Source organism: Fringilla coelebs (genome assembly GCF_963513975.1).
Source record: "Fringilla coelebs genome assembly, chromosome: 9".
Classification (NCBI taxonomy): Eukaryota; Metazoa; Chordata; class Aves; order Passeriformes; family Fringillidae; genus Fringilla; species Fringilla coelebs.
Window position 1 is genome coordinate 9,842,227 of NC_140067.1, and position 12,808 is coordinate 9,855,034.

Here is a 12,808-nt window from a genome sequence, read left to right on the forward strand (position 1 = left end):
TCTTATGAGAGAAGGATCAATAGGCAGATCACTGCTAACTCTATTAGCCCCTGCTCTAAACAGGGAGCACGGCTGACACAGGTGCTAAGCCATGTGCTTCTGGACAATTTAAAAAATGCTAATCAGATGCTACACAAGGTTTAACATGCCAATCAATAATGTTCAGATTTAAAGGCAAAAACTGAAGTTACAAACAATGGAGTAAAGTGATGCTGCCAAAAACTTCCTGTAAGCACCACCCAAAACAAGAAAAATGAAACCAATTTAGCTCCAGATTAAGAAACAGGAACTAGAGATGAATCAATTTAGCCTGTTGGGCTAGGTCGCCATATATCATGGCTCAGCAGTGGAGTGGGAAGCAGCCAGACAGTGAGAAACCCTTCCCCCTCCTTTTCTGTAGGCTTCTAGCTCTGATCCCTGTTATCAATTAATTTAACAGAACCCCTCTACACAGACAAGCACACAGAGCATTCAGACTCCTTAAATGGCAGGACAGAAACTATTTATCACACATGAATCTCAAAGGAAAGAAGAGGGAAGAAAAAAAAGGTAGCTAGGAATTCTCCACCTGAAATACTGTCTTGTTTTCTGAACCCTGGTGAAATAAACTACCTTAAACGAAAAGGTCCCTCTGCTACTTTCAAAAATTAACATTATTGGAAAGACTGAACAAGACATTTGAGGAATTTCCTGTAATTTCTTTTGGGTTTTACTGACTTTTAGCAGCACCAAATCTTTAGCAGGCAAGGTTATTGCAGAGCAAGGTGTGTGTGCACAGACACACACACACAGACAGACAGAGACACACACACTCGCTCTCCGCACGTCACAGCAGCGTTAGCGCGAGAGTTGTTTGGAAAGGATTCTGGGACCCTTCAAAAGGTGCTAGCTAAAGCCTCTTTGATCAGATTATTAAAGCTATGTCAATTTTATCACTTGAGCTCAAGTGTTCTGGAAAATGTCAAATCCTTTCAGCTCCTACAGTTTAAAGATTTTCAATAGGAGTAGATCTGGGAGGATGGAGGGCTGCTGCACTGACAGGCAGGAGGCCCAAAGGGAAGGCAAGCAGCAGCTGAGACAGAGGCTGACAGATTAGGGCAGAAAGGGATGAGTCCTTGCCACCAAGACAGCGTGCAATGGTTGGCTCACTCGAAGGACAAAGCTGGTTCTGCATTGACCTGCAGGCTCCCAGACTCAGTGGTCCTTGGCCAAAGTCTGCTGACCGAGAAGCATCGAATGGCAGCCAGCCAACATCTGGGACATGCTAACAAAAAGGGCTTGTAGAAAGTGCCGAGACACCAAAGCAGTGTTAAAGTTCCCTCTACAGCAGAGAGTTTCCCCAGCTAACTCTGATTGTGAACATATACTCTGCCAGGCTGCCTGAAATGTCAGAGACCCAAAAATGTGCCAGGAACGCAACCTCTCATGTCAGGACCAGGGGCAGGAGGAGAACGAACTACATTAGAAAAATGACAACTTTCTGTAAAGTCAGCTTAATGCTACACCACTAGATTTTTCCCCATCCCAAACTATCACTGGATGTCACCTCAAAATGTAATATTTAAAACCCACCATGACATCATTGCTTCCACCTCATTCAAGTTGTTTGGTCTCTCACTTATATTGGGGCAATGTTTTCTATCAGGCAAGAATCAACTTAAAACACTAAGTCCCATTCCAGCTAATGCAGTCCATGGCAGCAGAGAACAGCTTGGACCATCAAATCTGTCCAAGCAGTAAGTCACCCCAACAGCACGTGGAGTAAGGTTTAGAATAGAGGTTGTTACTCAAATGAGCAGTGCAGATTAAGTCCACTTATTTATATTTCAGACTAGATTGCAGCACATTCAGTGAGCAGAAAGGGACAGCAAAGTCCCTTTCTGCCCAGCAGTCCCTCCACTACTGTACATTAAAACACTGGGACTGAAACTTCTGAATCACTGAAAGGGCTGCAGGTAAAAAACTCAGAAACGGAGACATTATTTCTGTTAGGAACCATGCAAAGGCTCAATAAGATCTTAAGGAAAAAGAAATCCCCTCTGTGAGACTTCTTCCAAGTAACAGTGCTGCGAAGGGGAGATTCTTTTGTTGAGAGATGAAAGACGGAAGATAGAGCAAGGATGGATCTATCTATTTACATAATTTAAAAGCAGGCAATTTGCAGTGGAGAAGCCCTTTGGAAACTGTGCCTAATTCCATGTCAATGGGTACCTGCTGTCAGAGATACCTGGTGGGGAACTCCCCACAAGCCCTCTGTTAACACAGCAGTGGTGAGTGCTCCAAGTTCAGGTTTTGTGTTGCAGCACAATTTCCCCTCCCAGTGGTAAAAGCTTCAAATATGCCTACCTTCAGATTACCACTGCTGCTGGAGCACCATATGGGACTCTATGGCTCTTTAAAACAAGAAAAAGGGAAGCTACCCACTTCACACTCACTTTTCAATGTCACTGTTCTTACAGGTCTTCTGCATGGTCTCCTGTTTACTGCTTTCACCGTTACTCGTTGAGGGCATTTCTGTGGAGGGAAGAACAGAAAAATTAGTAAGAAAACATTAAATCATTGCAGCGAAATAATTTGAGCAAGTCACATTTTCAGAGGACCCCAATAAGTCACTTTCATGCCAGTTCTTGGGAAGAGATAGAGAAGTAACTGATGCTAAGTGTTCCTCTCTGGCAGGAAGGGCCTCCCTGGACAGTGTATTTCTATGATTCAGGGCTCAAAATACAACCTCTGCTCTGTCCCCAGTTCATAGTGATCTGACCCCCACTGATGTATCCATTGTTTAAGACAGGATTTAATTCAGAAGGGTTGATGCAGCTGCCACATGAAAGTGCTCTTCTAGAAAGGTAAATTTGGAGCAAATCCACCCAGCCCAGACCCTGCTCTCAGCCTCTGATTTGCTGAGACCTCACAGACACAAGTAAAGAAATATATACCAGGTAACTAGAATGACAGAACAGTCTGCTCATCGTGGCTGTTCCCAGCAAGGAGAGGGTGTGAGACACCAGGTGGAGATGAGAAGATGGAACCAGCCCCAGGGCTGTAGGTTCATCACCGTGGATTCAGGTAAAAGGTATGAAGGAAACAGCTCATAGCAAATGTCATCAGGGCTGCCTCCTCATCACCTCCATGGCTGTAGCTACTAAAGCTGATAATACCTACAAGCAAGTGCCTCTACATCACAGAAAATAAATGTGATTGCCTATCCCAGAGAAGGAAATGCCTGCGATAGATATCCTATGTTCTCCATTTAACCATCATGCCCTTGGCAAAACTGGTTCTGCTACCTTCCCCCACTCCTACTGGCAAGTAGTTATATCTTATAGGTACTTTCAAGGCTGGGAATCAAATGCCCAAAGCATGACAGGAACAGAGCAGGGAAGAAAATCATTGGGACATGTCTCTTCAGGTCGCTGAGCTTCAGTTTCCTTCCTAAGGGAGCTGGAGCAGCACTGCCCAGCTCTGGAAATGGATTTGGCATCTACAGCTGGAAAGCGCCAGGTTTTATTATTCTCATATTTCCACTAGGTTGCTGCTTACACTTACAGTGCTGCTGGCATTGAATAAAAACCCCCAGCAGTCAAATGGGTTTAACACTTCCCCCTTCCTTCTCAATCTGATGAGCTTTCAAGTACTGTATGCAAAGGTACATATTCACATTAACTCCTTTGCTCTGAGTCTCAACTACAGGTCATGAAATAGGACAAAACACAGAGTTTCCACTCCAAAGGTGAAGGCTTCAGAGTGGTAGGCTTTTCTTGCCATACAAAGGCCAGCAAGGACAAGATCTACCCAAAAGATATAAGTCTTTAGCATATCCTCTCATGGAAGGGAAGAAAAAGCATTTGGAAAAAACCCAATAATAAATGCACCTGTGCAGTTTAAACACACAGCAGGTGAACACCACTATCATATTGTCAGGCTCTGCTGGCTCACTCTGTAATACAGCAGTTTGCCTTTCAGTGACATGACATCAAGTCAATGCAAACCCTATCTCTCATCACCATACCAGTTAAGGTGGCATTTTTGGGAACTTCCCCAGCTGACAATTGACAATTAATTGCGCTGTAAAGTTTCAAAAAGATAGTGTGGTTTTATGTGCATATGTATCTGATGACACTCTGCAAAAATATTAATAACTACCTCTCCTAAGTACTGGCAAGAAGAAGACATGGACTATCTATCTGCCCCCTTGCAGTATATAAATTAACAATTTACAAGTTCAACACTCACCGTCACTGGCCCATTTAGAAAATTCTGGTGTTATTCGAGTACTTGGTGTGCCACCACTAAAAGAGAAGAGGACAATATGCTAAAGGTTGAATACAAAAAATTTTGCTGCTCAGGAAAAGCTATCCCTTCCACCAACCACTACTCTCTTAATACTTCTATCCATCAGTCTAAATTTCAGAATGTGAGCAGATGGCCAGCCAAAAAACATGCTCATGTTTCATGCATCAGTGACACTACTGCATTTCTACAGAAACTCAACAGAATTTCAAAGTGCTTTTACAAGCAACATCACCTCTTGTGTTGCAGAGATGGGTAAACAAGTCCAGGAAATGTGCAAGGAAGGATCTTGTCCAAACAGCAAAACAATGTGCTAGGTGCAAGCCACATGAAGGGACTGGATCTCCTGGCCTCAGGCATGCAGTTCTCTCACCAAGCACTAAGTGTCCGTAGCCACTGATAACCAAGAATCCTCCTGCTACAACACCAGAGCCCTAGCTGTGAAGGAGCTTCAGCATCTTTGCAGCCCTGCTTTTGGACTAGCATGGATAGCAAAGTGGATAGCATTGACTGGACCAATGGTTTGGATCCAGTGTGGCAAATGCCACTTTTCTATGGAGTGAAACCTAATTTTGAACGAGTGCTTGCGACAGGCTAAGCAGTAAGAAAATTTCATTTCACTGCTCTATCAATCACTTCAACCTTGACCCCACAGGATCACTCAGTGAAAGAGATAGAGGGGTAATTTAAGTCCTGTTTTATGCAGGGCAGGGGGCTTAGAAAGCAATCCTAGCTCCCTGTTAAGACTCATTTTATTTGCCAGGGAATGCTTCCCTGAGTGCCCTGAATGCTGGCTGCCTACATTCTCCACATATGTATGTGGGCAGAGCACGTATCTTGCCCCAACCCACAGCTGAATACAGAAGGATCAGTTTGCATGCCCCACAACATTTAACTGGATGCAGTAAAGTCACACATGGGATGCCAGACTCCTACTGTGCCAACCAAGATTCCAACAGCATCACACTGTACTGCTAAGAGTCACATTTCGTCATGAAGCAAGATGATGCATTAGGCCTTAGTCCAGCAGTTTCCTCATTGCCAGAATTCATCCTCTGTCCAGCACTATTCAAGGCAAAGATGGCACTAGCAGGGCAGTGGGGTGGCTCAGAGAGGGTGAGTGTACAGGAAGGCTTTCCTGAAGCTGTACAGGTAGAAACCAGAGACCCATCTGCTGGACTATGCTTCTTTGTAAGTCTCTTGCTGCAACCCTTGCACGCAAGTGAACAGGGTATTTTCCACAAACTGAGACTCCCCAAAAGTAATGAATGCACTAATTTAGAAAGGCATGACACTTACTTTAAAACAGCACCTCGGAGCGCTTCTCTTTCTTTGGCTTCACCTGGCTCTTCTCCAGTGCAAGGGATAATGTCTGCCTCTGTGTACCTGGGCACAAAGGGTTAAGGAACATACAGCCCTGCTGCAGACAGTGGAAAGGCTTTTGAGATGGCTAGGACACTGTCTGGGTTATATAACAAATTAATTCCAACTGGGAACACCTTAAAAAATAGAGGGGTTGGTATCCACGAAGGGGTCTGCTTTTAAATTCTGGATTAAAGTTTTTAGTTGGAGAGAAACAGCAATCTTTTGATAGTAACATGATTCCACAGCTTCTTGGAAAAGGAAAACTAGTTCCTGAACCTGTGCAAACTTAACCTGCAGAATTTCTGTTTGAAGTACAGAGTTCTTTTACCAGTGGAGGGCTGGAGCTTCAATCCTAAAGGCTGGTGCAGATTTCAATAAAACCTAATTCTATAGCTGTACATTGCCCCTCATCACAGCTAAGGCAGCGTCTGTCTAATGGCCTTGCAGGAATTCTTCCTTGATGCCTATTACAACTGCTGTGGGGCAGAAGTCTGGTCACAGCTCTCCCAGAGCTGTGCCCAAAGAGCCTGCTCCCAGATGGAGAAGTTCCCAAAATCTGCCTTTAATGATAGTTCTGCCCATGAACTGTCTAATGAAAGAGGAAAAAAAAATCCAGTCTCACAGAGTGGAAGGTGAATAGTGCTTACTGCACAAACCCCTTGAAAACAAAAGGGTGTCTTGTGGAAAATAAACTCAATTCATACCCTTGAAGCAGGAAAAGCTATCCATATAGAACAAACCTGGATGGAGGCAACAGATTGTTTATGAAACACAACAGAGAAACTCTAACTCATCCCTTGCAATGGCCCCTATAGACTTCAACCAGGTCTAGAGTAGTGCTGTATCAACAGCAGGATCTCAAAGGGGGTAATGGGGAACCCCTCCTAGTTCAAATAACATGGTAACTGGAGAAGGCTGTGTCATTTCCAGTAGGGCAAGACAAAGATTATCCCCCATTTCCTAGGGCAGATGCACCTCTGGGCTCCCTCTCAGTAAGAGCCTTTCAAAAACGATACTGTGGTTTCCCGTATTCGAGTGTGTCGTCTCCATCCACATCCAGGTCAGCATCGCTGTCTGGATTCTCCTTCCCGCTGCACATGATAAACCCAGAACCTGAAAGAAAATAAAACACATGGATGAGCATTTGAATTTGAAATGAAGTGTACCAGATCTCCCAAGAAAGGTGCTGCAGCACCAGTTTGCAAGCTGTCCTTTACTAACAGCCTCATAAAAGGTGCCCTCTCCAAAGACAGCACAAGAACACTTACAGAAATGCTCTAGCTTCTTAGATTTTATGCTCTAAATGCCCCCAACATTGAAAATGGAACATTCTCAACTTTTAGCTCTCCACATGAATTATTTTAGAATTGGAGTCACTGTAAGGGTCTCTCTCAAAGGCAGAAAAAGCAATGCAGCTGAATAGGAAAGATTTATTTTTCACAGAAGTAGTTAATGCAAAATCCACACTACTAGCAGGTAAGAGAAGGCCACAAGGATGTTCTGAATTACTTCTTAATTCAGATGCACAGGGCAGGCAGAGGCTACAATACAATTAGAAACAGCTTTTCAATTTTAAAATACATTTAGTCAGGGCTTAGTTTTTTAAAATTTAAAACATTTAAGGACAGCAAACTTGCTTCTACAAAAGGGAAAAAAACCCCAGACTTCTGTCATTAACAGCTCCTCACAAGCACTTACATGAGCAAATTGCAATGCAATTCATCAAGAGTTCTGCTCTTCCAGCACAGGGGTGTCAGGCACACATGCATTCCCAATTCCAGCAGGAAGTAACCACTTACAGTTCCACCTGAGGCTGACAGTGCATCAGTTCCCACTTTCTAACAATTTCTACATTTACTTTGGTCCCAAGCATTTTGTAAACTGTAACTAGGCTTCTTTTAATTGAATCTGCACAAACACTTACAAAGATGAATCTTCATATGTTATTTTCTGCCTAGGGTTTACTAATAGAAGGGAAACTTAAGAAGGCATATTTACTCTTTATGAGAGCTAACACTGAATATGCTTTCTCCTCTAAGACTGGATATTAAGCAAGACCTCCTGAACTCTAAGGTGTTGGCTGCAAGGTCCCCATTAGTGTTCAATTTTGCAGCAGATCTAAGCTGTTTGGGTACATCAGCTGTGCAGAAAGAAATGTCCTCACTGCAGTTGCCTCCCGTATGTTCCTTCACTTAACAGCCCTGTCCAGACAGCAGAGCTGGACACCTGGCTCAGACAGAGGTACCTGCTGGAGCCCGAAGCACCTGGCACATTCAGACGCTGGTGACCTAAGTCTGTGGTAGACCAGAAAACACATCCCAACTGCAAAGATGGCAAGGGAAAGGTAGATATCGCCTTGGCCTTGCACCAGTGCCCCAAAAGGGCTATGGTCCTGTACTGCAATTATGGTTCTATAATAATTTTAGCCTGTATTCTGCATTTAGAAGCACTGAGTATTATATGCATGTCTGAAGAATGAGGACATTCCAAAGCTTTAGGACAGTCTTTTCAGGCCTTCAGACGTCCAAGTCTGTTCATCCCAGTGGGTTCTCACCAGCACACTTAACATAAGCCCAGAAGACTGAACTGTATTTCTAATGGTCTGCACCTGTGCAGACAACAGGGCAAAGAAAAGGTCTCATTTCCAAGGATACCACGCAGACACAGCTCTTTAATGTCGCTCTCTAGGAATGGACGCTCTCACTGATTCATTAAGTCCCCAATAAAATTTGTTTATATGGATTTGATATTTCTCTTCCCTGAATATCAAGAAGGTCCTTAACGAGTGACAACTGTAGCATGGCAATGATTTTAAGACTAACCTTTCCCTAGAAGCATAAACTACCTTTTACTTCAAAGTAATTGCCAGCCTTAATTTTTAGCAGAGGTAGCACCACACATGCAGCACCCATATTTGTGCTAGGTACTGTGGGAGCCAAGCCTGTAGGTCAGCCCCATGGTGTCACTGGGGCAGCCCTTTTCCAGCAGACCCCTTTCAGAGTGTTTGTTTCATCTACTGGCTGTACTCTACCAGCCAACATGTGTCACAACTGCCTCCTCTTGCTGCAATGGCTTATCTAGTAAATCTTGACTCATTCAGTTCATCACAATGTTTGGGAGAAGATTTAGAGGGGGGTAAGAGAGACCTGTCAAAGAAGCTGCACAGTCTTTCAAAGCTGCTTTAAAAGTCAAGAGTGGGCGATGGGGTGGTAATTTACAGGCATGGCATTTAACCTGCAGTAACACCATCCCCTGCACCTGGCATTACTTTAGCCCATCACTTCTCAAAGGCCATAAACTTTGGACACACAGGTCTTCATTTTTCTTGTAGCTGTGGGAGACACAAATCATGCAAAGCTGGAGCTGTGACTTGGCCAGTCCCAGGGGGTGATCTGAACATTAGCCAGACAATGAATACTTGGAGCAAGCGCCTTGGTGGGGGGAAGGTGGCCAAATGAGTGAACATAAGTGGGACCACCCCCCTTGTTACTGTCTCTGCAAGGATGCCAAGCACACAGCAGACATGCACCTTTCCATCAATTTTGTTTCCAAGTGACTCAAGCCAAATGGTGGTTTATGGCTAGAGCTTAAGATGAGAAGATCTGCTTACTACAATACAGTTTACAAATATTAAGGCACCTTGTCTTCACAATCCTTGTGTCCTTGCTCTCAAGACCTTTGTATTTAAGAAAATCCCTTTTAAGTCTGGAAGGAAAATATTCCAGAGCTTTGGCTGAATCTAGCTCTATTGCACTGCCAGCAAACTACTATACTTCCTAAACAGGGAGTGTACAAGGGGAGAGTTTGGATAGTATGTGTTATGATGGCAAATACACACTGGGATGATCTGTGAGAGCCTTTCAGTCAGAGAGTGCACTGCAGAGAAGTTCATAGGTTAAAACGAGGGACAGGGGAAAGGTAAATATTCTTTTCTGATCAAACAAGAACTCCCAGACCGACACCTAAAGGAAGGTGTAATCAGGTGATCCAACTCTCAGTTTTTCACTTAATATGGATTTTTTTTTAATGTGACCAAATGCAGTCCATTGCAACACAGTAAAAACCAATGATTTAGAAACTGTACGCTAAACAAAGTAACCTCCATGAATCCAGAAAATATTCTGAATATAAGTTGTGCTAACAGTTTTAGGACTTCAGAAACTGCTTTAAATAAAAAGGAAAAACAAAAAAGCCACAAAACATGTTTCTGATACAAATCAAAAGATACTAAAAAATGGGATGCAAAGCTTGGCCCAGCATCACCTGGGGAATGAAGGGCTTGCAACCAGCATCCTATAATACCTTTTCATTCTGCAGCAGGGATGGATTTTGAGGCCTACTCCATTGGGATCGGGTTTGGTGCCACAATTTCAACCTGACCCTCCTTGTCTAACTTCCTGGGGTTGCTTCCATGCACAAAGCCAGTGAAAACACCCACGCAGCTGTTCAAATATTTGACGTCTGAACTGCTTGACATTATTCATTCATCTCAGGCTCATTCAAACCAGATTTTTGGACAAGTGCTGTTATAAATGGATTAAGAAGACCACTAAATGCAAGGAAGGCCCAAAAGGATCACACCTGCTTCTCACTAACTCAGCCCAAATGTAAAGAGGGCTCACAACTTCCAGCTCCTGCTGGTGGTGTACACTACCATCGAGGAGAAAGGAAAACGTGAAATGGAGTGCAGAGGACAAGAGCTTCCAGAAGACCCCCTACCAACTCCACTCGGGTGATTTGCAATTCAATAGTGTGCACTGAGAACAGGAAGGGTTCCTCCAGCAAGGCTCTGCTTCTGAAGGTCACACAATAATTCACAGCCATCAGCAACACTGCTTAGAGCAGAGACCTCTAAAGCCAGTGTGTTATCCAGAGGTCAATGCTCGGGACCAGAAGTTTATTCCCACATGTTAACAAAGTGAAATCCCACAGCTGAATGTTAACTTGAGAGTTTGACCTAGGAATTCATAAGAGATGTGATCTGTTATTCACAGAAGCAGCTCTGACTCTTAGGAGTCACCCAAGTCCTGAGGAATGTAATTCCACATGCGAATTTGAAAATGCTGCTTTTAGATGAAAAAAGAACAAATCCAGTGCAGACTCTTCCATACCTTTCTTGTCCCTTGTTGAGAATTTTTCGCTCTTGCTGTGCATTTGGTAGGAGACAACCCCTTGTCATATACTGCCAGCCCCAATACAATTAGCCTCCTGATGCTAAAGCAACACAATTCTCTGACAGTCTTAATCCCAGCTGCCTCCTTAAGGACCAGACAAACAGGAGTGAACAGGCAGGTCAGACGCTGAGGCCATTAAGCAGAGAAAAAACAAAGTTACAGCTCTGTCTCCAATCCCCATTGCTCTTGTAGCCAGGTGCTCTGACAAGCAATTCCAGCACTGGTATTGAGTGGCACCTCTATAAACCCTGTGACAGTTTGGGAGACAAACTCGCCCATCAATCAGAATGTACCTATCAACATCACTTACCTAGCACTGTGTACACAGCTTTCTTTGCTTGGGCTGGTCACAAAGCAGTCTGCCAGAGCACCAATTCTTCTTACTTTCTTTAGGTACTCTACACAAGCAACAGTGTTTCTGAAATACTGACTCAGAGGTCAGAAAAGCAGGAAAAATTTGCATGCCTCGTAACTGCTGCCAACTTCAAGCACTGGCAGGCTACAGGAATCAGCTGAGCTTGAAGGTAAAAGCACTTCCCATTCTTTCCATGGACCTATTAACAATGTCTGTAGATAAATCTCACCAGAAATCCTTTCCTTCCCCTTCTTAGGGGAAGCAAATAAAATAAAAGCACTTCTCTTTCTCTTAAGTTGTCCCCTATGCCTAAGCATCCTCTCTGACCTCTGCACTGCTTCTCAAATCTCACTTCCTTTATGCAGTCCCCCTGATGAGTGGTCACCTGATCAACTCTCCAGTGAATGGTGGCCCAGGTTAAGATCAAGAGTTATTAACATGATATATAAGCAGATTCACAGGACAAATAAAAGGACTTCACATTCAAGTACATCCCTTTCTCCATCACACTCTGTAGCAGATGGTCCAAGTGACAACATATGCTGCTTCAGGTGCTGACAGCACTGCTTCTGCACAGGCATGAGCTCACAGGGAGACTGGCAGTCTTAGGGGCAGAATGGTAACACAACCAGACCACTGCAGCCCCAAATGACCCCAGCCTAATTCCATGAGCACAGTTAGGAAAACACAGACCTACTGTGCCCCCACCTCTGCATCTCAACTCCTAACTAGGCAGATCAGTTTTGGTGACCAGCTGCTCTATATATATTTAATTATATGTCTATATTTCATTATCACCCCAAAGAAAGCCAGGGAAGAAAACTAAAATGTCAGCATTATTATTTGCACCACCATTGTCAAAGCAGCTACAAGATACTGCTCATATAGAGGATCAAACTCACCTGGATGACTAATATTTCTCCAGTTTGGCCTCCAAGGAATGGGAGTGGGAGCGTGTGTGAGTGTTTGTGTGTACGTGTGCAAAAAATCTATACTGGAAATATTCTAGAAATCCCAAATTTTGTGTGAATTCCATAAATGGGTCTAAATTCAAATCCATCTTAGAGGCCTAGAGCTCTACTGGGGCCTATTTTGGCTGGGAAGAGGCATTCATTCTGTTTGCAGGTAGCATACATGTGCTCAGGAAAGAAGAAATGCCTCCCATAAATCTCCAGAACTGCAGCCTTTGCTAATTACACTCCTTGCAGTGACCCCCTTTTGTACAACCTCCCTTTCCAGCACGTTCACTCTATTTTCTTATAGAAATGGCACTCGTTGCCTTCTTGGAGAGCAAAAACAATGAAGGCAATAAAAGTAGTTTATGCAGACTCACGGCCAGGCCTCACATACTTCCAAGAATGGCTCTAAACTGGGTTTATTCCATCATCTGCTGAAGTATCCCAAACTAAGACTAAGAGGACAGGGTGGCATAGATGCCATTTTATTGTAAGAGACATCTGGGAAGACAGAGAAAGCCACTAAAAATTCTTGAAAATGAGAGGAAAGCAAAGATGAGACCATGTTGAACACAGGTCTTTCTACAGATCCATAATGCCTCCCCAGCCTTATTTTTCAACAGTGACATTGTTCCCCCACTTTTTCCTAGCACCAACAGGGATAGAAT

General features: G+C 43.7%; 1 protein-coding gene across 2 annotated transcripts in view; it reads right to left on the reverse strand.

Annotated features, from left to right (window-relative positions):
* Window positions 1-12,808, reverse strand: part of RNF220 (ring finger protein 220) — a 217,791-nt gene that overhangs the window by 24,272 nt on the left and 180,711 nt on the right. For both annotated transcript variants that reach the window (XM_084211595.1, XM_084211596.1), the window contains 4 exons: window positions 6,672-6,768; window positions 5,590-5,676; window positions 4,234-4,289; window positions 2,436-2,514 (listed from right to left, as the gene is read on the reverse strand). In XM_084211595.1, the coding sequence (XP_084067721.1) occupies window positions 2,436-2,514; window positions 4,234-4,289; window positions 5,590-5,676; window positions 6,672-6,768 (319 nt within the window). The remainder of the gene's footprint in view (window positions 1-2,435; window positions 2,515-4,233; window positions 4,290-5,589; window positions 5,677-6,671; window positions 6,769-12,808) is intronic.